We start from the raw sequence: 20,915 nt of genomic DNA on the forward strand, positions 1-20,915 counted from the left end.
GGGGGAGGTCAAGTTTACAAATTTCCACAAACAAACAAAATTTCTTTTTTGTTCAGGCTCATATTGTCCTGGTTGGCCCATATTCCAAACCTTTCTACGCGTTTATTATCCAATAAAGGCCCAACACACCATCTGTGGTTCGGGAGTCGCGGCCAAAACGCAAAAATATCCAGGGATTTTCCACGAGGATACCTTTCAGGGCCCGTAACAAGGACTTTCATTCAAACATTGCCGGAAAAAGTTGGATGGGACCAACCAGCTTCCCATTCAACCAAGTACCTGAAAGACTACGCATGGTTCCTGCTGAAAAGCTCAGCCCATATGAACGGGCTCCAGCGGCCGTTCGAGAGCTGTACAGCGAATGTCGACGTTTGAGCGCCCTACAGATCGATTCGCATCCGCAAATTCTCGATTTTCAAGGCCTGAACAAGGATCGCTTACCCGATGGAATCGTCCTCAAGGAATGCATCCCTCCGTCTTCCCTTGAACTAGCGTTTGACGAGTTCATGGGTAGCAATTCCTGGAGGAAAGACCTACGTGATGGAAGAGACGGTGCTTGCGTTTATGGAATACGACAAGTTCCCGGTAGGTAGCAACCCGCTGACCGAGACGATGCTGCTACATTCCTGACTTGTCCAAGGTCTCCGGATCCTCCCGTCGCTGCTCCCGCCCGCCGTCCAGACCGAACTCCTTTCCCGCTTGCTTCACCGCGATCTATCAGACGAAAGGCACCAAACCAACCTACATCTACATTACGACGTGTCCTACCCGTCTCCGTCAAGCGATGCGAACGGAGCATCGGCACTCAAAGGTACACAGCAGGAGGCGTGCTGGTCTACAAACTCGTCATTCTTTCGAGACGATCCCACCCGGACTTTTAGCCCCAAGGATGCCACGGTACACCGTCCGCTATCGATACAAGCTGCCCTCAACAGTAAACTCCGCTGGATAACGCTTGGTGGCCAGTACAACTGGACGACCAAGGAGTATCCCCCAGGCCCTCCTCCGGCTTTCCCTTCGGACATAAGTACTCTTCTTCACAGTATATTCCCGGAAACGACTGCGGAAGCTGCCATTGTAAATCTTTATTCTCCTGGCGACACTCTTAACCCGCATAGAGATGTAAGTGAAGAGTGCGACACTGGCCTGATTAGCATCAGTCTCGGATGTCATGCGTTATTCTTGGTGGGGCACGGGAACGGGGACTCCTGTGCCGTAATCAGGCTCCGGTCTGGCGATGCGGTCTACATGACCGGCGCTTCTAGATTCGCATGGCATGCTGTCCCCAAAATCATACCATCGACCTGTCCAGACTGGCTGAAGACTTGGCCTGGTGGTGGCGATGTGCCAGACGAAGACTCCCAGCGTTGGTGGGGTTGGATGGCGGGAAAGCGAGTCAATCTTAATGTCCGGCAAATGTTTCAATCTCCCCCAACTAACCCCGCAGCCTTAGGCGAAAATGACTGACTCCATCGTCCTGTGGACACCCATCTTAGCCGCCTTTTCCAAGTTGTGGGGGTATTTCAAAGACATATCTGTATGGAGAACGGAGTACAAGACGCGTTGGGGACAGACCGCGGTAGCGTGATGCCAAGCATAATCGTCCTCCATCAATATCCGTTCTGCGTACGCTAGACGTCGTACCATCATCCACACCAGCGTGAAGCGTCGCAGGCATTCCCGCAAACCCCCAATTATGCTAGAGTTGTGTAAGCCAAGGTAATGGGAACCCGGGTGACCGAGGCGGGGAGACTATGATTAAAGGCGGTTGATTCCTCCACCCAAGTGCTCCCCACCATTCTCCCAGGTAATCATCAAAATGGCGCAAGCCCCGTTTGAAGTCGCAGCGAAAGCTAAGCGTGAATCTATACTACATCTGATTCCGGAAAAATGGCGATTGCAAGAAATCCCGTCAGCCGCTCAACAGAGGGATGTGACTGGAAGTTATATCCAACAATTCTTGACTCCACGCGAAATTGAGATCACGGAGACTGATGCCGTCGGTATCCTAGCATGTACCACTACTGGAAAATGGAATTGTGTCGAGGTGACAGAGGCATTTTGTCACCGAGCAGCTCTTGCTCATCAATTTGTATGTCAACCTTCCAAAAGTACTATGACGATCACTATGCTGATACAAGGAACTCCAGGTGAATTGCTTGCACGAGATTTTCTTTGATGCCGCACTTGAGGATGCAAAGCGGTTAGATGCCTATTTTGCTGAGCATAATCAGCCAATTGGGGCCCTCCACGGGCTACCAATCAGCTTGAAAGACCAATTCCACGTCATGGGGGTCGAAACAACTATGGGATATGTTGGCTGGATAGGAACTTTCCAGGGCATCAAGAATGACCCAAGGAGGTGTGTATTCGAGAGCGAGCTGGTCAAGGAACTCCGTGCACTTGGTGCCATTTTGCATTGCAAAACCTCCGTTCCGGCCACCCTCATGATTGGAGAAACAGTCAACAATATTATTGATTACACTTGGAACCCTGCCAATCGAAATCTCTCTTCGGGAGGAAGTTCTGGCGGTGAAGGAGCCCTGATTGCATTGCGAGGGTCTGCGGCGGGATTTGGCACCGATATTGGAGGGAGTGTCCGCATCCCGTCCGCACACAACGGTCTGTATGGTATCCGTCCGTCGGCTGGTAGAATTCCTTATGAAGGAGCTGCCAATTCTATGGATGGCCAGAATTCAATCATCTCAGTGATTGGACCTATGGCCAGGACCCCAAGTGATTTAAAGCTCATTTTTAAGGCAGTGCTAAGCCAGAAACCATGGCTTCACGATCCTATGGCAATTGAGCTTCCATGGAGGGCCGATTTGGAACGCGAAACGTTGGATTTGATAAATGGGTCTCACCAAGGTACCGGGCAACTAGCCTTCGGGATTCTTTACAACGATGGGTCGTGTACGCCACAGCCCCCTGTCGCTCGTGCGTTAAAGATCATGGCGGAGACTTTAACGCGACTCGGCCACAAGGTACATTTAGACTTAAACTCTACCAGCTTGGCAGCTCCTAGTATCATATTAACTTGCTATATTAGGTGATTGAATGGAAGCCACCAAATCATGCAAGAGGGGCCAAAATAGCGGTATGTCCTTTCAAGTTCAATGGCAAGGTCGTGGCTGACCGGGTTTTCTGTTAAAGAGCACTATATATGGGTTCGATGCCGGTGCAGACGCCCGGTACCATTTTGGCCTATCAGGAGAGAGACTCGCGCCATTTGATTATGTCTACGCCTGTAATAACCCCGAAAAAACAGCCACGGAAATTGCAGCAACGAACATTGCTAAACGTGAATTCCAGAAAGAGTACATGGAGTACTGGAACTCAACCGCATCCCAGACAGGCACGGGACGTCCGGTTGATGGTTTCATCTGTCCTGTTGCACCGTATGCGGCTCCGATGCGAAACGGATGTTATTATACTGCATATACAAGCATCGTGAATGTTCTGGATTACAGCGCTATCGCGATTCCTGTCACCAAAGCAGATCAAACGTTGGATATCATGGAGAAAGATTATTCTCCGTTTAATGAAGTGGATGGTCATGTCCATAGCAGCTGTAAGCACTCCATTATTAGCCCTGTTTTCCGCCATGGTCGCTGATTACTTCTTTTTTTCTTTTTTTTTTTTTAAAAAAAAAAGACGACCCTGAACTCTATCACGGGACACCCGTGGGGTTGCAGCTTGTCGGCAGGAGATATCAGGAGGAAAAGTTGATCGTACTAGCTGAATACATCGAAGAAGCGTTAAGAAAAGCAGGACACCCAGGCGCACCTCAGTCAAGCCTTTGAAGAACATTTGGGGTTAGGCGCCGAGGGCTGGCCAAGTAGATGGATGTGAGGGTGTAAAGTGTTTGCTTTCGATCCTATTTTCAATGAGAAGGCTGTCACCGCCGGGAGCGGTGCTGACCGAATGCCGATCCCTTACGCATGATAGAAGCAACAAGTAGCCTGACTCTCAGGTAGTTATAGAATTAACATACATACGAAGTAAAGGAGCATCATCTTCGGGGCACTCCGAGTCAAGCAGCTTGGATAATTTCTTGTGAACCAGGCCGGTTGTCCATGCAGTGCTGCAAGTCAGCTCATAAAAAGACGCTCAGGCCTGAAACCAGCCGCCAGCCACATGGGAAACATTCGTTCGAGGGGAGTTGGTTAACCCAGGGAAAAAAAAGGTTTGCTAGTCGTCCAGAGGGTTGAGCCTGTTCCATTTCTCCTCTTCACGCAGTGTCTGTTACGGGTGTGATCGTGTTCTGTTTTAATTCTCGTATCTTTTGTAAATCGGTTGCTTCGTCCACTATTGGACAAGCTACTGGAGTTTAGGGTACGGGGTACGGAGTGCATTGCGCGTAACAGGAGTTGAACCCGCACCGGACTAACCCTGCTACACTCAAACTTTGACCGGTTCAGCGACCTGAAAGTACCAAGACCCGTCCTCTCCATGAGATCTGAATAGCCACGATGAGCGATTCTGGAGCCGCTGGAAGCGATGGTGGCAAGGAAGCCAATGCGCGAGAGGACAGCAACGAAGCCAGCGCTCCGGGACAAAAGGTGACCGCAGTGAAAGACAAGAAATGCCGCTACTGTGACCAGCTGTTCACGTCCTCTTCACTGGGTCGCCACCTCGATCAGTACCTATTTAAGAAAAAACCGGACGGGATCCACGATGTCGACGAGATCCGCCGGGTTCGAAGCGGGATCACGAGACGAACGGCGCGCAATTCGAATAAGCAGGCAAGCCCGGATATCGCTGGCAAGAAACCCACACCGGACCCGCATACCATTCCTCCGTTGCAGCTGAATCCAAGAGGCGCGGGAAAGGGCTTTCGCGTGTTTTTAAATCAGCCGAGTTGGCAGGCTACGGGCGTGATAAACGACATTCCCAACTCTACCCCCGTGTCGCAACTCAAGATACCTGCGACGCCTCTTGAACGTTTGAATCAACTGACGGATTCAAACCCGGAGACCGCAAGGGCCTTGGAATTGGCGCTCCGTGAAGTGCTGGACAGTATCAAGGCTGCTACGTAAGTGCAAACTGCATGATGTCTGTCGGCTGTATCCGTTTGCCGAGAATAAAACACTTTATACTGACGATGCATTACCTCCGTTTAGAACCCGCAAAAGCTCACGGCTATCTCCCTTCGACTTTGACCTTCAGTCGCAAACGTTCCCGGCGTTATGCCTTCAAGCCCTGCCACCTCCTCCGAGCCTCTTCTCCACCCATCCCTTTGCCTCTCCAAGCTCCTTTCCCATTGAACCACCGACGCCAAACCAAAGAGATATTGTCCAGCAGGCTCTCCGGGCGCAAGTAGAGCAATGGAAATCCGATCAGCTTGGCTCTGCAATGTCAACTGCTCAACACACGTCTCAATTGCCGTCAGCATATAGTGCAGCCTCTCCCAGTAGCGACGCAGAGATGATCGAAAGAACTTCTCAACAGCATGAAGAAATCATGATGCGCCATCTGGATCTATCATTAAGGCACTGGATGGCTCTCGCTCCACATGAGCAACGAAATCTGTGGCAGCTAGAAATCACGCGCGCATTTGTAAGGGAGACAGAAAAGCGGAAAAAGTTGGAACAGCAGCTTGACAGGACACAGCAAGAGGCAAATCAGTTACGCGCGCAGGTCGAGAAACTTACTTCCTGCCAGTGGCCGAGAGAATTTGCAATTTTCCCGCCCAACCTGCTTCCACTGACCCCTGAAGTGGCACGTGAATTGGATGATAAAGAAAGCAAGCTGAATCGCGCGGACGCTTCAAGATGGGACTACGATACATTAGTTGCGAAGTGGAAGCGCGTCGTTATGCACGATAAGAGCATGGGCCGCTCGGGCGTTGGAGCTTACATGGATCCCATCACGGAAAGACAACACGCTGCGTCCGCAACTAGAAACCTTCTGCAGAAGATCCCAAACTCCAACAATAATAACTCCAATCGCTTGGGTATGCCGTCACCATCCCAGCCCAGCAACCCTGTTTCTCCGGAATCAATGAATCTGGACCGCCAACCTGGCAATCCCCCTACTCCTTACGAAACTCGAGACCCCAACGATAACAGCGAACCGTTTAGACCGGCAAAACGACAACGTTTGGGGAACCATCAGTCTCAACCTTCCTACAACGGCGATGAGTTATCAACCCAAACGCCGCCCAATTCTTCAAATCCGACGACGCGCACCTTATCCAATTCTTCTGCCCAAACGGTTCCGCCCCTAACCTATTCATACAATGCTTCAAGCCCGCTCCCTCCACCTAACAGCGCCGGAAGAGAGTCTCATTTTCCAAGCCATGCGTACCGGCCACAGAACGTTCCGTCTAGCTCCCCACATTTGAATTCTGAGCAACGACTGCACCTAGATCATCGGTCGCCTGCCGAACGGGAAGTGTCGAACGCAATGGTTAGCATGCACCATGAGTCTGTTCCACAACATCCACCGCTTCCTCCGCCTCCACCTCCCCAGAAGCACCACCCATACCCCGACGGTAATAACAGGGGCATGCCGATGAATATAAACACGTATTCTCGACCTCCGGGCGGTGTGTCTTGAGACGAGATTACACCTTACTCCTCTTTCTTCTTTCAACTAGCCCCATGCTTCATACATAGACATAGTTCTTACTCCCAGCTAATATCACTTATGGTCAAGTCACATAGGATTTCACTTCTTTTTACGATTCGACTGCAGTCAAATTTTAGACGCGATACCATCGTCGTCCCGCAAGCCCTTTTTCGATACACACCAATTTCCTTTCAATTTATTTCATATTTTATTTTATTTTATTTTTTCTTCTTCGATATTCATCTTCTGCTTTCCCCCTTGCGACTTGTATCAGCGTTCGTTCAACTTACTTCCAGGAGACTATTTATATTTCCTCAAGACGGAGTTTGTGTGCTTGTATGAGTCCCTGTATGGCATTGATTTCCGTCTTATGTCTATAACTCCTTTCATCGAAGGCAGAAATATCAGATGTACGATAAAGGGGCAAATATATATTATACCCTCATCTAAAGCAGATAAGATCCTCTATTATCCTTTTTCTATCTAGATTCATTCCCCCATATCATATCCCTTTTTGATCTCATGAAATGAACAATCATATCACATTCTAGCTTATATCATTTCCAAATATACAGCAAAATCCCTGCTTCCAAATCCAAAAAGTGAAAAAGAAAAGATAATCGACCATCGAGCTCGTCGTAGAGCAGGGGGTATCTCAACGATCCCAGAAAAGTGCACGTAGACATACAGACGTCACTTCGTTCGGGAGGTACAAAGTAAATATCATCGATCATTAACAAGCCTTATTTCGTCATTCAGAACTCGTTTTTCGTTATTTTCGCTGGTGGTCCCGTGGGGTGAGGTGGCATATCAACTCCTGTAAAAAAAATTTCGAAAGGCGGGTCGGTCGTCAAGTCGGTAGCGTTAGCCATTATCCCAGAGCGTCGTTCGTGTATTAGCAAGTGATAGAGCACACACCGTTCGCCATCTATCAATCCAAAACAATCCAACACACATTCAGCAATATTAAAGAAGTCACTTAAGCACGACCGAGCTCTTTCACTGTTCCTCCTCGTCTGCCTCCCTATTCGAAGCAAAAACAGAGACTCGATTCTGGACTGCGTATATAGCGTACCCGGCCGCTGCGAGAATAATGAAGAGAATAATAATAATAATTGCAATGGCGATGTTTTTTTTAACCATATTTCCTTTCTTTTTTTTTTTACGAGCGAATACTGCCCCGCTCTAATGAACCTTTCAAAGGTGGAACTTCTGGCTGAGCTGAACGTTCGACAAGAGTTGCGATAGAAAGAAAGGGCGGCGCGGCAAGCGACGAGACGCGGAGGTGCGTGTAGAGCTGCTCTGTACCTTGACGGACTTGGGGGAGTGAACTGCTATGTTCCCAAGCGGTAGATTGTATGGTTGATACGGAAGACCGTCCTGGATGTCGTCGTCTGCAGCGGAAAGGAAATGACAAAACCAACAAGAATGCAGGGAAAGATCTAAAAATCAAACTAATCTCTATCGCTGAGGAACGTATACAGAGAAAATTCAGATGAAAATGCGGACTTGTCTGCTCAGCTTGCTGTCGTCCCATCCGCATGCACAGGAGTACAGCGAGGTGTAAATAGCGGGGTTGTCTGGGCAACATTAGTTAATGGGGGCGGCAGAGCTCGACAGTCATCCCTCATCGACGTCTACGGCCATTCCAGGCCACTGTCTCGCAAGGCAAAAGGAAATCGACTACGATTTCATACGAAATCCCTCATTGACAGGTGAGGATTATTATTGAGAGATGCTAACCACAAGCCCTCCAGGGCCATTTTCACCCAACGGAACAGCAGGGCCGTTTCCCAAGAAATGAACACGCAATAAGCCCCTATGGCCGAAATCTTTAATATAGACTCGGATGATGTTTCCCAACAGATATTAATGCACTATGCAGAGGGTTTGCTTAGCAGATGTCGATTGCCTACTGGCTCGCCGTCACACCCTTCTAGAAACCTTTCAATCCAACGGTCAGGAGGCTCCCTTGCACAATTTCTTCTTTCCTTTGTTCCAGCTCGTCAACGTCCCAACTGGACCACACCAGTCGGTTCTTTAGGAAATCAGCTTTGGGATCCACAAGCCAGAGGCAAAACTTTGCCGGAAGGTCAACTACAACAAGGGCTGTTAGTAAGTAGAGTTTGGGAAAGGGAGCGCGGGTGAGCAATGCTAAAACAGATCCTTACCACTCTCTTGAGAGCTCTCTGTGGATGATTTTGCACTCATTTCTGTCGCAATGAGGCCTGGGTGTAAGTTGAATACACGAAGATGCGGGTGTTCTTGTTGGATGAACTCCATAAACCGAACCGTCGCTATTTTTGAAGCCGTGTATGCGGATGTCCCGGGATACGGGGGCAGATGGGCAAGATTTGATGTGATATTAATCAAAGTTGCACCCGGAGAGGCGATTTGAAGGAATGATCGGACAGTATTTGCCGGTCCCTTTACGTTGACTTCGAAGGCCGACCACCAATCGTCAAAGTCCGATTGATCAAATCGCGCTAAATCTGGCAGGTAACCGGCATTATTTATGAGGACATCGACCGCTCGAAACCTGTCCGCGATGCTTTTGAAGGTCGCATTCACCGAGGCAACGTCCGTTATATCCGTGGAATATGTTGACACAGAAGAAGTTGTGTTCCCTTGCTTCCCAAAGATTGCCTCTAGGTCGCGTTTCGTTTCGAGAAGCCTCGATTCCCGCCTCCCAAGCAAGACGATTGCCTTCGCGGAAGATTCTGCAAACGTTTTCGCAGTTGCCCTTCCAATCCCGCTACCGCCACCAGTAATCACGACTACCTTCCCAGCAGCTGCGGTTGAGTTGAGTGCCGCGTACGGCTCCCGATGGTATTTCGGCCTGAACAGTGCTGGGGAGACCTCCATGGTAAGAAGAGTCAAGGAAGAAAATTAGCCCGTTGACAGACAAGGGACTGAACGCCTATACGGGGCTCTTTATACGCCATCACTCAATCCTCGACCGGACATCAAGATGCTCACTCAGCACGTCGATTTCTCAGCAAAATCTTCCTTTGGCCACGCCGAATTGCCTATTGTAACAGACGCGGCATTCGGACTGACGCTGAAGGTTTTGCGTCTGCGGCTCGGGCCGGGTGGGTCGCTTTGTGTGACGTCATTGGCGAGCTCTGGCCCTCGGAGCGTCGGCCGAGGAGAACGCCGACAGGGATATTGGATCGCTTGCGCTGTCCGTCCTCGCAGAAGGGCATTGCAATGCGAAATCGTCAGTGAGCACGGAAAATGGTGCCGCCTCTCTTCAACGACCGATTTCGAATGCTTTGTCATTCCAGATCATATCCAGGTGGCGTTCGGGATCATGTCCGTCCAGGAATTGTCGTTGACAAATTTGTCAAGCTTCCGGGATACCCGACTAGGTTTCCTTTTCGCCTGGGGAACCATCACTTTGCTTCTTCTCAAATCGGACTCATACTACTGACCTCGAAGAAGCTCTACACAAGAGATCTTATTTTCAGGCCGATCTGACTTCGATGCAACCCTTAGTTAACGATGCAATTTGTCCTGACTAACGTATTCAAACTGCCTACTTCTACCGTCAGATACGCCAATAATTACGGAATACGGCGTCAAATGTCCCAAAGGGCGATTCAAAGACGTGTGTTATCATTACTACTATGGTTTATTAATCTACTCTATGTCTATCATCTATTAGTGGGGATAGATCGCCCGCTGGAGTACAGCTTGCCCTCTCTTTGTCCTTTCCACCTTTTCTATCTTTTCTATTTTTAAACATTCATCAGGAACTCGCATGATGCGGAATCATCAAACGGATTGCAGGTATCTAATGCACCGCCTAAATCAGCCCCTATATTTCGACACATCACGGGCGGTAGGCCCATGCTGGCGACCCATGGGCTAATCTCCCGATCTGCAAGAGAAAGACTCTCTCGAGCGATTATCCCAAGCTCAGTGTACGTGCGTCTACCAAGTGGCCAGAATTCGCTCAATGATTTAAGGGCAGCCATGCTCAATCGTATCTTTTCCCGTTCCATTTGCAATCTGCGGCCCCGAAATAGATGTTTGCACGCGGATAAGTGCGCAACAGTTGTGTTTGCGATCATACTTATAAGAAAGGGGGTACAGGTGTCAAAAGCCGTGACTACGTTCAGTAGCCTACCCACCTTTTCGATGGAACTGAGGACTCTTAATGTATGCCCGTGCGTCTCGTTGGACGGGAAAACGTGTAATCGTTCTGCTGGAGATGGCGGAGCACATCTGGACACCGATTCTATGGGGCTATAGGCTAGATCTGACAGCTCACGATGGAGATCAACAATACATCTACACCCGGGATTAGAGTTTCTAAGCCGGACGAGTCCAAGAGGCGAAGGAGAAATCACTTACGTGTGGATCAATATGTTGGCATTGAAAAGCTGCTCGTCCACAGTACCGTCGCTCCTCTTTACGTTCTTTTTCGAAGCTGGGAGGAGCGCGCACCATGCCGAAATGGCAATATCCACTTCCGCACATATGGTCCGCGTTACGCTCAGGTTTCCCGTTTTTCGACCGGAGAGGACCATATTAAGAGTTCGAGTCAAACCAATTAACTCTGCAATAGACGAAAACTCAGCATCGCCCTCTGCCATCAAGAACTCCCGCATGTCATATTCATAGAGCGTTCTCGGCGGTGGGATGGTCTCAACCTTAGGTCAGCAGAAAAATTATGTATTGGGATCTGCTATGGCTTACCCCCGATTGATAGTTGTGATCCTCACATGGTAGCGCAGTCGTTATATGCAAGCCACCAGTTTTCGTCGGAAACGAACGGGTTGTCCCCGTAATGTGGGCTTCTGTAACGTATATTTGCCACCAGGTCCTCCTCCAACTTTCTTCGAGAACTGGATCTCCTTCCCCGTGTTGGATCGCGTAGCTCTCAAGTTCCATGCCCAGCTCAATGGCAAGTTGAATGGTTTCATCCAGCAACCGGAGGCCCGTCTCGGTTTTGTTACACCAGTATGCAGCGCAGGAGTATAATAGAAGACATTGTACGTGGTATCCGGTTAAAAAGTATTCACGGCTGCGAATTGGCGCCAGGGCTCGCTGTACTTTTCGTTCTAGGGATGCAGATGACGTGGATGGATTGAATAGTGAACCGATGTATCGCATCACTAGCACCAACGCTTCAAAAGACAGCGGGTCTTTCTCCAGTCGATCCAATAGATTCTGTTTTGGGAGAACAAAGGCGTGGGCGGCGTGGAAGGTCGAATAGTATAGATCGAGCAGGTTGTCAAACGGCGAGGCCACAGGGTCGTCTATCATAGATGGAGTAGCTTGGGAATCGGATGTTACTGAACAGGGCTCCGAAAATACTATTTCCTGGCTCGGTTCGCGAATGGTGTCGATGTATTTCTTCCATTCTGGGGAGACGCTTGTTGGTTCCGAGAACACGGTCGATTCACCCTGGGGGCTATCTGCGCTTGTTGCACGGCGTCGGCCTCCGCGTTTAGATTTGACGTATGTGCACCGTCTCTTGTCCAGCTGGCACCGAGAGCACTCTGGCTGTTTGGCATCGCATCTCATATGCCGCGAACGGCATTGCATACAAGCTAGGGATACGCGATGGACTGTTTGTCTGCTCGAACAAACAGATGGAAGCGAGGAACTGCGCATGGTAAAGGCAGAATGAATGCAGTAACAAAAATAAAGAACCTAGGCAGGCCTGTTAACTGCATATTAACTGCCGGTTTTAATATTTTGAAAGGACATGGACGCCCTTATTAAAATCACAACGGGGTCCCTTGTCAGTGGTGAAAGTCGATATCGATTCATAATCGCATGTACTGGCGGCCAGGACATTCAATGCTCGCTGGCCAACGATGCTGAGCCCCGGGAGTAAACAATGCACAAGACATCCTTCGAAAGCTCGGTGCATCGATGTGCCGTGTCCGAAATCATAAAAAGCCCAGGTTGGTTCCCAAATTCTATTTTCAGACAAACAGTCCCGAACAACAATTTAGCCTACAGGGGTCCTCACAAACACATTCGTCATTGCTGAATGGCGAGGCCAAGTAGCTTCAAGGTCGCACTTTTGTTACTTAGCGTTGCAAGGGAGCGTTCCGACGAAGTGATGAGAACCACAATCATCGCCACGCTCTCAGTATCACTGTGGGATTTCTCTGAAACCCCTTCGAATTTCCACCATTTTCCATTTCTGCGTTGTGAAAGCTGAGTAATTATGAGTACAGTTTTTTTTTCTTTTTCTCCTTTTCTTTTTTTTCCCTGTCGGAGGATGCAATAGGATTAGCCACCGCTTATAAAGCCGCCCATTTAGCTATGTGTCGATGACCAAATCTGATTTTGCTTCTTGACGATGTTCACCGTATAAAGCTGGGTGTGTATTCTCCTGCCGACGCCGCCAGACCAGTCTGATCGAATACCAAGGCGGTGTCGAGGCGATCGGCGCGCCAGCTGTGGGGATAGGGCTGAGCAGGGATTCTATCCGAGTAGCAGTGTGGGAGTTAACTGGCTACTCCGTACTGGGAATTGATTCATCCAGCACAAAGGGAGAGAGAGGGGCTTAGACAGGTGATAGACAATGCAATTCCAACAAATTGCTGGTAGTCGATTGCCCAGTTCACATTTATTTCCCTGTTGTTATTCTTTGAGCCACGTTCAAGAGTTGTTACCCCAGTGCAACACAAGGATGCTAGCGACCAAAAAAAGGCAACATAAAATTGTTGGTCTTGCGAGGCACCTGTATACTTCTATACAGGTCTATTATACGAGGAAATAGGAGCACAACATCCAAGGGCACGAACAACCAGAGCATTGGGTGTTTAGCTTAACAATGACAGGGCCGAAACACAGATTTACAGTTGAAGAACCCCGATTAAAGTAATAAGGGTATTCCCAGGGTTGAAAGAGAGTCGACTGACATGAGAAGAGGAAAGGAAATGACAAAATTTCCGATAGAAACCAATTGTAAGAAGGCGCCGCAGGCATGACTGGAACAAAACTCCTGATCTATTTCAACACCTTATCCACAGTGTATCCGAAAACTATAAACCGCCCAAGAAGCGCGCGCATATTAGGGGAATCTTGGTTACCGTTCGTATGTCATTTTCTAAACCGTAGAGAGACACCACGAATTAACCTGAATCGCATATCGAAAGAAGAAAGGAAATTCATCCACGCCGAGATCTCGACGATGAACCAGGATGGTCTAAATCTGAGCTGACAGGTCTATAAGGACTGTCTTCTGCGGTGTTGGTTAAAATCTCCGAGTTGTGGTACTCACGCGTATCTCGACGGCCGAACTCATCATCAGATTCATGCTCAAGCTCGCTCGGATGTTCAGCAATGTCTTTTTGCGCTTCTTTTCTCATCGTCGTAATTTTCATGTAATTGTACGTCGCAATGCAGCAGGTCGTCACAACAAGACCCGCTACATTGATTAGAGTAAGACGGTCGTCGTACAGAATCCCCGCTGCCGCAATGGTGATGACTTCCTTGAAAATTCCACAGATACTCAATGTCACAACTGAAGAACGACGAAGAAGGGCGAATTCGGATGCGATCATGCAAAATGCAAGGGTTCCCGGGAATATCAGAACCGCCAGTGTACGCAGAGTTCCGAATTGATCTGTAAGTATTCCCAAGCCCGTCAAGATCTGGGAAGGGCCCTCGATCAAAAGTGCAAGAACGAGCAGGGAAACAAACATGATTGGAGTAAGGAAGAACAATGTCGAGAACGGGTTCGCGGTAGCGGGATGGCGAAGGAGCAGGAGCTGTGTGAGAGCCCATCTAAACCCGGAGAAAAATGCGGAGGCAATAATAAGGGAGAATCCAATGACGTTGAATGTGGCCTCGTCGGCAACCATCATCACAACTCCAACAGTCATGGTGCAGATGATCATTATTAATTTCATAGACGGGGTTTCGAGACCGAGAATGAGGGCGAAAAGGAGAACGAATCCTAGCGTGGAGGATTTACACATGGTAAGGAAGGTTAGAGAAATAAACTTCAGAGACATGTTCCCCAGACCGATATCCAACGATGTTGCCGTGCCACAGGGAACTAATCGAGTAAAGTAAAACAATCTGGTCACTACTGGACTCGTATTCGGGGCTCCGCCGGTCATCGAAGTAGTGGCCTGGGGAGCAGCGGGATTTTTGGGGCGCAATTGGGGAAAGAAATAGAGTAGAGAAGACGCAAGCGAAAATTGGACGAGCATGTGAAGACTAGTCGTAAACAGGGGATAGGAAAAGTCGAGGTGTTTCGGATCAAACATCCAGTTGTTATACTGAAAATCCCAATCGTAATCAGTAACCCGACGTTCGGCTTTGCGCAAGATGGGAGCTGAAGATGGACCAGAAATCTTACCAGCGATATGGACACCGAGAACAGATACCAAAGCAGGATAAACACCACATTAACCGCCAATCGTCTCGCCACATGTTTATCCGCCAAATGCTTCTGCGCTACCGAGAGTGTGATATCCTTTGAGTCTGCCTCTTCCCGACGCTTCTTCCGCAGCAAGCCTCTCTTCTTTCTCTGCTGCGTCGTAAGGCCCGCCTCCTCGTCGTCATTGAAATCATCGCCCGAACCTGCGTATTCCATCTCCGAACAGCTTCCCTCGTCAGTGTCCTTTGCCAATGACACCAGATCCGTGTCCTGCGCGGCCTCTCCGACGCCCTGGGTATTGCCGATTCCCGGTCCGCCGTCCTGTTTGTTCCCTCCCACCAAGGGCTCACATTCAGGCTCGGGGTGCTTAGATCGGGGGCGACGGTCAGAGGAGGAGGAGGAGGATGGAGAAGAGGAGGAAGAGGAGGAGGAGAAGGAGGACTCTCGGCGAAAGATGTTTGCAGCCAACTCTTCACTTCTCCCGGACTGAGCCTGGGGTGGATCAAGGCCCATAACTAATTGATTCAGGGACTGAGATCAAAGCAGGCTTGGCGTCATCCTAGGGGCCAGTTGTTAAATCTGTGATCCCAGGCACAAGTCAACAATCATCAAAGAAGATGGCCAGATCCAGCTGTATGGAAACAGAGGGCGTCTGTCAATTGCGGACGGTGGGAAGTGAATATGTGTTGGCTGTTGATCGTCAAACATGGGACGACAAGGAATAAGGTCAAGTGGTCTGGACCCCAAGCAGGAGCAGGATCAGGCGCCTCCTCACGGTCGACCAGCACCATCCGCTTGTCGAAACATCAAGCTCAGGTTTGGATCGCAACCGTTGATTAAAGTGCTAGTTATGATAGATTATAGTCATATCTATTAATTATTGATATGCGGCAGCATCGTGATAGACCCTGGCCGGAGTAGCTACCAGATTTTGATTCGGGCGCACAGCTATGTAGGATTATCCGGGTGCAGATAGATACATTAATACGTATGTCCAAGAATACCCCTAATATAACTTCAACATTCGTTCGTTGCCTCTCACAAGGCCGCGCGCACTTTTCTCCATAGCTACCTCCAAAGGAAACGCTTTTTCGTTCGTATGTGTCGTTCCGGAGGACAGTGGATTCTGGAGCTCAGATGACAGGTCCAGTACTACTTTGTGGGAGATTCCGAGGAATCCCAAATATACCCAGCAAAGTGATCAGAGGCCGACAGGATGAGGGCTGAGCTCCTTACAGAAAAGTTGCGTGATCCAAGTCGAACTGATCGTTGAACAAAACGGCACTTATGGGGATTGTAAAAAGCTAAAATACAGTTCAACAGCCTTTGCTCGCCTCCTGATTTCCTACTCAATGCTGTCGTATTCCTGTCCTTTCCTCCCACTGTCCCTGACATCATCCATAGGAATTCCAAGTCGAAACACCAGCGTTCTCCCATGACTGTCGAGTGCTCCATAATGTGTAAGATGGTGTAAACGATCCAAGCTATGATCGTAGCCATGGCTCCCGTAAGCCGTACCTTGGGCCGCCCTTTATCGTAAGCCCAAATAAATCATATACGCTTTAACCACCCTTTCGCTGGCTGCCAGCCGGCGCGGGTGACGAACGAACATTGCTTCTTGGGACTGCTACAGCTGCAGCGCGTAGATCTCGATCACGAGTGTTAGCGGCCGTGCCGCCGGGGCGATTTGCGTTGGGATCGGCTGTTTGTGGAGAATCAGGGAAAGCATTACGCAATTCTATCTTCTTCCGTTCCATCTCAAGCTAAAAAAAGATTGATAACATTAGCAGGGAGGATTTATGACACGGCACGGCATAACGATTGAAAGCTTCATATACGTACCACCTTTCGGACTCTAATCAAAGCCGCACTAACTCCACCATTCTCGGTCATCAAAGAGCGGCAATCCTCCACACGATACGGCTTAGAAATGATCACAGCATCCGCCACCACGATGCTCGTGTCATCCCAGCGTGCAGGCATTGTGCGGCTAAAGGCATCAAAAAGATCCTGAGCCTCCTTTGTCACTCCTTTCCCTCTCCGCTGCTCCCGTTCTTGGAGCTTGGCAACCGCGGCCGCTTCACGGTTTCGGAGAGACTTGATGTCCAGAGGATAGATGGTCGGATACGCATCAGTAAATGGAGCGGAACCATCCAGATTTGGGGCAGCTGCGGGAGACTGTGAGGGTAGGGAGAGGAGTTGGAAGCTCTGAATGCGGGCCACCGGGATAATGTGAAAGTCACCGGGCTGCGCAAGTGCTGGAGTTCCCGCGGCAATCGGAGTTGGTGGCAAGGGGGATGTATTAATTGCAATCAAGTTTGTAATAGGGCAAGCAGTGAAGAGAGTTCCCTCAAGAGTGGCAGAGGTTGGCGCGGCCGTGGTGACTCGGATGCTACGCAGAGAATCTGATGTCAGCCCTCTTCATAACCAGACCACATCGTCGGGATCCACGGAAAACATAGCATGTTATGCAGCAGCATCCTTGGTTTAATTAATAGAAGGAAACCAAGCAGAGGTGAACTCACCGAGCTCCAATAGCTCCACTGAGCGCCACCTCCAAGCTCACAGTCCCCGAAGGCCCCGGATTGGGCGTCGTGGCACCACCCGGGCCCTTCGCACCACTAGCATGGCGCTTGTTTTCTGCAGCCATGTTAGGATGTCCGGTGGACACCACTGTCTTTCGTAGCGTCACTTTGGAAGGCGGTTCTTTTTTATTAAAAAGAGGCAATCAGAGAGGGGTTTTGACCGCAGATGCTGGAGCACAAACACACTGTCGGCACAGCACCATAGAGATAACAGCTCCCAGGTTCAGAATGGGGTGGAGGAGCATATGATATATCTCCTGGGAACACACGCGCGATTGCCGTTTCGATTGCCTTGTGAATGCGCTGCGCTAAGAGTCAAGGAAATGAAGCAAGCGTCACCCGCTAACTATTAAGGCCAACCGCAAGAAAAGGAGTGACATGAAGAAGAAAAAAAAAAGTATAACAGAGAATTAAATAGGTACAGAAGAGTAGGGAAATCCAGCTCCTCAACCAAGAAGTCTGCCCAACCCAGCTCAAGAAATAAAGAAAAAAAAAAGGGCAGGCTGGTGAGGTTGTGATGCGAGAGAGATTCGGTGTGGTGTTGGAGCAGCGCGGTTAGTTAGTTAATGCTGACATTGCGACCGCTCCCGCAACACGAATTGGGCTTAGCGCCGGGGCCAGCTCGTCGCTCGTGTGTTGGCATGAAACATCATCACATGGAAGGTTAAAGGAAAAAAAAAGAAAGCCAGAGAGTAGCCCTCTTGGAACTTTGAACAATGGCATCTCCTGTTTTGTCTTACACTGTCTTTTACTCATGGAGATAAAGGAATAGAATAGTTTAACTAAAATACAGCAAATCCATCAGCGCATCCAAAAATGCGTCATTGATGTCAAGAGTTGTCATGAAACATGGCCCATTTTGAGCTTTGATCTTTGAGATTTCGAGCCTTTTATCCTGAGCTTTTCAGCCTTTTGGCGATGGCAGGTCATCTGGAATTAAACTGCAAACATGGCACAATTAGACTTGATAATTTGATGCCGAGACGTTTCCTCCTCGCCCAGTCCAGTTGACGTGGTGGTTCTGTCCTGCCGGGTATCTCTCGTTGGCACACTCAGGCTTGATTAAAAAGGTATGTGCACCAAAGTAATCACGTTGGGCCTGGAGAAGGTTCGCCGGGAGGTCGTGCGAGCGGTAGCCGTCGTAGAAGCTGAGGGCGGTCGAGAAGGCTGGAGTAGGGATTCCCCATAAGGTTGCCTTGCTGACAACATCACGCCATCCAGGTTGCGCCGTATGGATGGCCTTGTTGAAGAAGTCGTCGAACAGAAGGTTCTCTAGGTCTGGGTCGTTGCGGTACGCGTTGGTGATGTCCTTCAAGAAGACGGAGCGGATGATGCATCCTCCACGCCACATCAGTGCGATTGATGGTTTGTTCAATTTCCAGTTATACTCCTTGGCAGCCTATTGCATTTCCATTAGTACCCATGCGTTTTAGAAGGAGCCAGCACCGGGTAATACTCACATTCTGGATAAGCATGAAACCTTGTGCATAAGAAATGATCTTTGAGGCGTAAAGGGCTTGCTCCAGGTTCGCGATAAACTCCTGACGATCGCCGGAGAACTCGGGTTTAGGGCCACCGAGGATCTTGCTAGCGCGTACGCGCTCACTCTTCAAAGCGCTCAGGCAGCGAGCGAAAACAGCTTCACCGATCAAGGTCACCGGCATACCAAGGTCAAGGGCATTGATGGCCGTCCATTTGCCAGTTCCCTTCTGCCCAGCGGTATCCAGAATCTTCTCCAGCAGTGGCTTCCCATCCTCGTCGTTATAGCGTAAAACGTCACGGGTGATCTCAATCAAGAACGAGTCAAGGACGCCCTTGTTCCATTTCTCAAAAACGTCACCCATTTCTGCTGCAGTCATTCCTAGGCCTCGTTTCATGATGTCGTACGCCTGCAGCTTTTGGTCAGCCACGATGACCCATTATATCCAGGAGTCAGTATATGGTCCTCACCTCACAGATAAGTTGCATGTCGCCATATTCAATACCGTTATGGACCATCTTGACGTAGTGGCCCGCACCTTCGTCTCCGACCCAATCGCAGCATGGCTCGCCATAGCTTTTGGCAGCAATGCTCTGGAAAATGTCCTTGATATATGGCCAAGCTTCCTCGTTTCCTCCCGGCATCAAGCTAGGGCCGTAGCGGGCTCCTTCCTCACCACCCGACACGCCAGTTCCGACGAACCGGATTCCGCGCTCCTTGAGATATTTGCAACGACGATTGCTGTCGGGGAAGTGGGAATTTCCACCATCAATGATGATATCGCCAGGCTCGACGTAGGGGAGAAGGGCATCGATGAAGTCGTCAACGGGTTTACCGGCCATGACCAGCAGCATGATCCGGCGGGGCCGCTTGAGCTTTGCGCAAAATTCCTGGATGGAATGAGCTCCGACAATCGATTTGCCTTGACTTTGGTTAGAACTCGCAGTGCAAGGTAATGATGGGGCAGGCTTGGGGCGGTATACCTTTGGCTTCGTTTTCTAGAAACCGATCAACTTTCGACACTGTTCGGTTAAAGGCGACAACGGTGAAGCCATGATCGGCGGCATTCAAGATGAGGTTTTGGCCCATGACGGCCAAACCAATAAGGCCGAAGTCACCACTGGCATCATGATGCGCAGAGGCGCCGACATTGATGCCGGCCAAGCGCGCTCTGGTGTCAGCTCTCAGTCATGTAACACACAATTATCGGATAATGAATGCACTGGGTGGACTCGAAACAACTGGGCCAAAAAAAAAAAAAAAAGAAGAAGAAGAAGAAGAAGAAGAAGAAAAAAGAAGAAGCCAAAGCTACCACGACCAGAAGTGCAAAAAGTTGAATGGGGGCTTCGAGCTACGCGGAGCAGGGAAGAGTGGACTTACACTGCTTGATCAGACATGTTGATTGCGTGTCAATCGAAGTATTTCCTGGGACTATTTCTTTCTTTTCTTTTTTTCTCCCGGAGCTGCTGGTGTTCTCCTGGACAGATGTAGGTTGGGGTTCCAAGATGGTGGGAAATGGCGCGTCAACAGGCAAAAGGGCGAACGGTGGGGTTGTTGGAGATGTTGAGGTTAGTGGGATGCTCCAGCCAAGGTCTCCCGATCACGTTTCCGACAGCTTTCAACCTTACTAATGGGTGGATGACAATTGTGGGTGAGCTCTGGGCCCTGTCCGGCGTTGGATAGGTCTGGACAAAGAAAGAGATTTCTCACAGCGCAAAGAAATTAAATCAATGATTGCATTTGCGTCTTTTAAGTACTACAGAGTCTTTCACTGGCATGACACCATCTGTGTCAGTCGTGTCCTTTTGTCGCCGTGAACCAGCAACTCCCTCCTGGTCACCCGGCGAATGGGCGGGGCGGCGCCGCCTTTTTCCCTTAAGTAATGAGGGGCAGGCTCATCGGGGGTTGGAGGTTACAG

General features: G+C 49.6%; 8 protein-coding genes across 8 annotated transcripts; 3 read left to right on the top strand and 5 right to left on the bottom strand.

Annotated features, from left to right (window-relative positions):
* Positions 1-83: 83 nt before the first annotated feature.
* On the top strand, positions 84-1,467 carry CIMG_01160 (alkylated DNA repair protein AlkB; the record flags this gene model as incomplete). The annotated part of the gene is made up of 2 exons (XM_001247388.2): positions 84-585; positions 641-1,467. The coding sequence occupies exons 1-2, from the start codon at positions 246-248 to the stop codon at positions 1,465-1,467; spliced, it is 1,167 nt and encodes a 388-aa protein (XP_001247389.1). The 5' UTR covers positions 84-245.
* A 350-nt stretch (positions 1,468-1,817) lies between these two features.
* Positions 1,818-4,011, top strand: CIMG_01159 (general amidase GmdA; the record flags this gene model as incomplete). Its single annotated transcript, XM_001247387.2, has 5 exons — positions 1,818-2,092; positions 2,151-2,984; positions 3,050-3,097; positions 3,154-3,571; positions 3,655-4,011. Coding segments are annotated over 5 exons (1,724 nt in total), but the record flags the coding sequence as incomplete, so codon positions are not given.
* A 461-nt stretch (positions 4,012-4,472) lies between these two features.
* Positions 4,473-6,561, top strand: CIMG_01158 (uncharacterized protein; the record flags this gene model as incomplete). The annotated part of the gene is made up of 2 exons (XM_001247386.2): positions 4,473-5,035; positions 5,124-6,561. 2 exons carry the CDS (start codon positions 4,473-4,475, stop codon positions 6,559-6,561), a joined length of 2,001 nt encoding a protein of 666 aa, XP_001247387.2.
* A 1,948-nt stretch (positions 6,562-8,509) lies between these two features.
* Positions 8,510-9,719, bottom strand: CIMG_01157 (uncharacterized protein; the record flags this gene model as incomplete). Its single annotated transcript, XM_001247385.2, has 2 exons — positions 8,745-9,719; positions 8,510-8,670 (listed from the first exon to the last, which is right to left on the bottom strand). The coding sequence occupies exons 1-2, from the start codon at positions 9,436-9,438 to the stop codon at positions 8,510-8,512; spliced, it is 855 nt and encodes a 284-aa protein (XP_001247386.2). The 5' UTR covers positions 9,439-9,719.
* A 594-nt stretch (positions 9,720-10,313) lies between these two features.
* Positions 10,314-12,198, bottom strand: CIMG_01156 (C6 transcription factor; the record flags this gene model as incomplete). Its single annotated transcript, XM_001247384.2, has 3 exons — positions 10,314-10,869; positions 10,933-11,225; positions 11,278-12,198. The coding sequence occupies 3 exons, from the start codon at positions 12,196-12,198 to the stop codon at positions 10,314-10,316; spliced, it is 1,770 nt and encodes a 589-aa protein (XP_001247385.2).
* Positions 12,199-13,107: 909 nt separating this feature from the next.
* CIMG_01155 (nucleotide-sugar transporter) lies at positions 13,108-15,587 on the bottom strand. Its single transcript, XM_001247383.2, has 2 exons — positions 14,912-15,587; positions 13,108-14,831 (listed from the first exon to the last, which is right to left on the bottom strand). The coding sequence occupies exons 1-2, from the start codon at positions 15,443-15,445 to the stop codon at positions 13,713-13,715; spliced, it is 1,653 nt and encodes a 550-aa protein (XP_001247384.2). The 5' UTR covers positions 15,446-15,587; the 3' UTR covers positions 13,108-13,712.
* A 206-nt stretch (positions 15,588-15,793) lies between these two features.
* Positions 15,794-18,028, bottom strand: CIMG_01154 (uncharacterized protein). Its single transcript, XM_001247382.2, has 3 exons — positions 17,458-18,028; positions 16,775-17,324; positions 15,794-16,695 (listed from the first exon to the last, which is right to left on the bottom strand). Exons 1-3 carry the CDS (start codon positions 17,580-17,582, stop codon positions 16,495-16,497), a joined length of 876 nt encoding a protein of 291 aa, XP_001247383.1. The 5' UTR covers positions 17,583-18,028; the 3' UTR covers positions 15,794-16,494.
* A 196-nt stretch (positions 18,029-18,224) lies between these two features.
* On the bottom strand, positions 18,225-20,784 carry CIMG_01153 (6-phosphogluconate dehydrogenase, decarboxylating 1). Its single transcript, XM_001247381.2, has 5 exons — positions 20,378-20,784; positions 19,981-20,117; positions 19,468-19,919; positions 18,978-19,406; positions 18,225-18,916 (listed from the first exon to the last, which is right to left on the bottom strand). Exons 1-5 carry the CDS (start codon positions 20,392-20,394, stop codon positions 18,476-18,478), a joined length of 1,476 nt encoding a protein of 491 aa, XP_001247382.1. The 5' UTR covers positions 20,395-20,784; the 3' UTR covers positions 18,225-18,475.
* Between the last annotated feature and the right edge of the window lie 131 nt (positions 20,785-20,915).

Source organism: Coccidioides immitis, assembly GCF_000149335.2.
Source record: "Coccidioides immitis RS genomic scaffold supercont3.1, whole genome shotgun sequence".
NCBI lineage: Eukaryota > Fungi > Ascomycota > Eurotiomycetes > Onygenales > Onygenaceae > Coccidioides > Coccidioides immitis.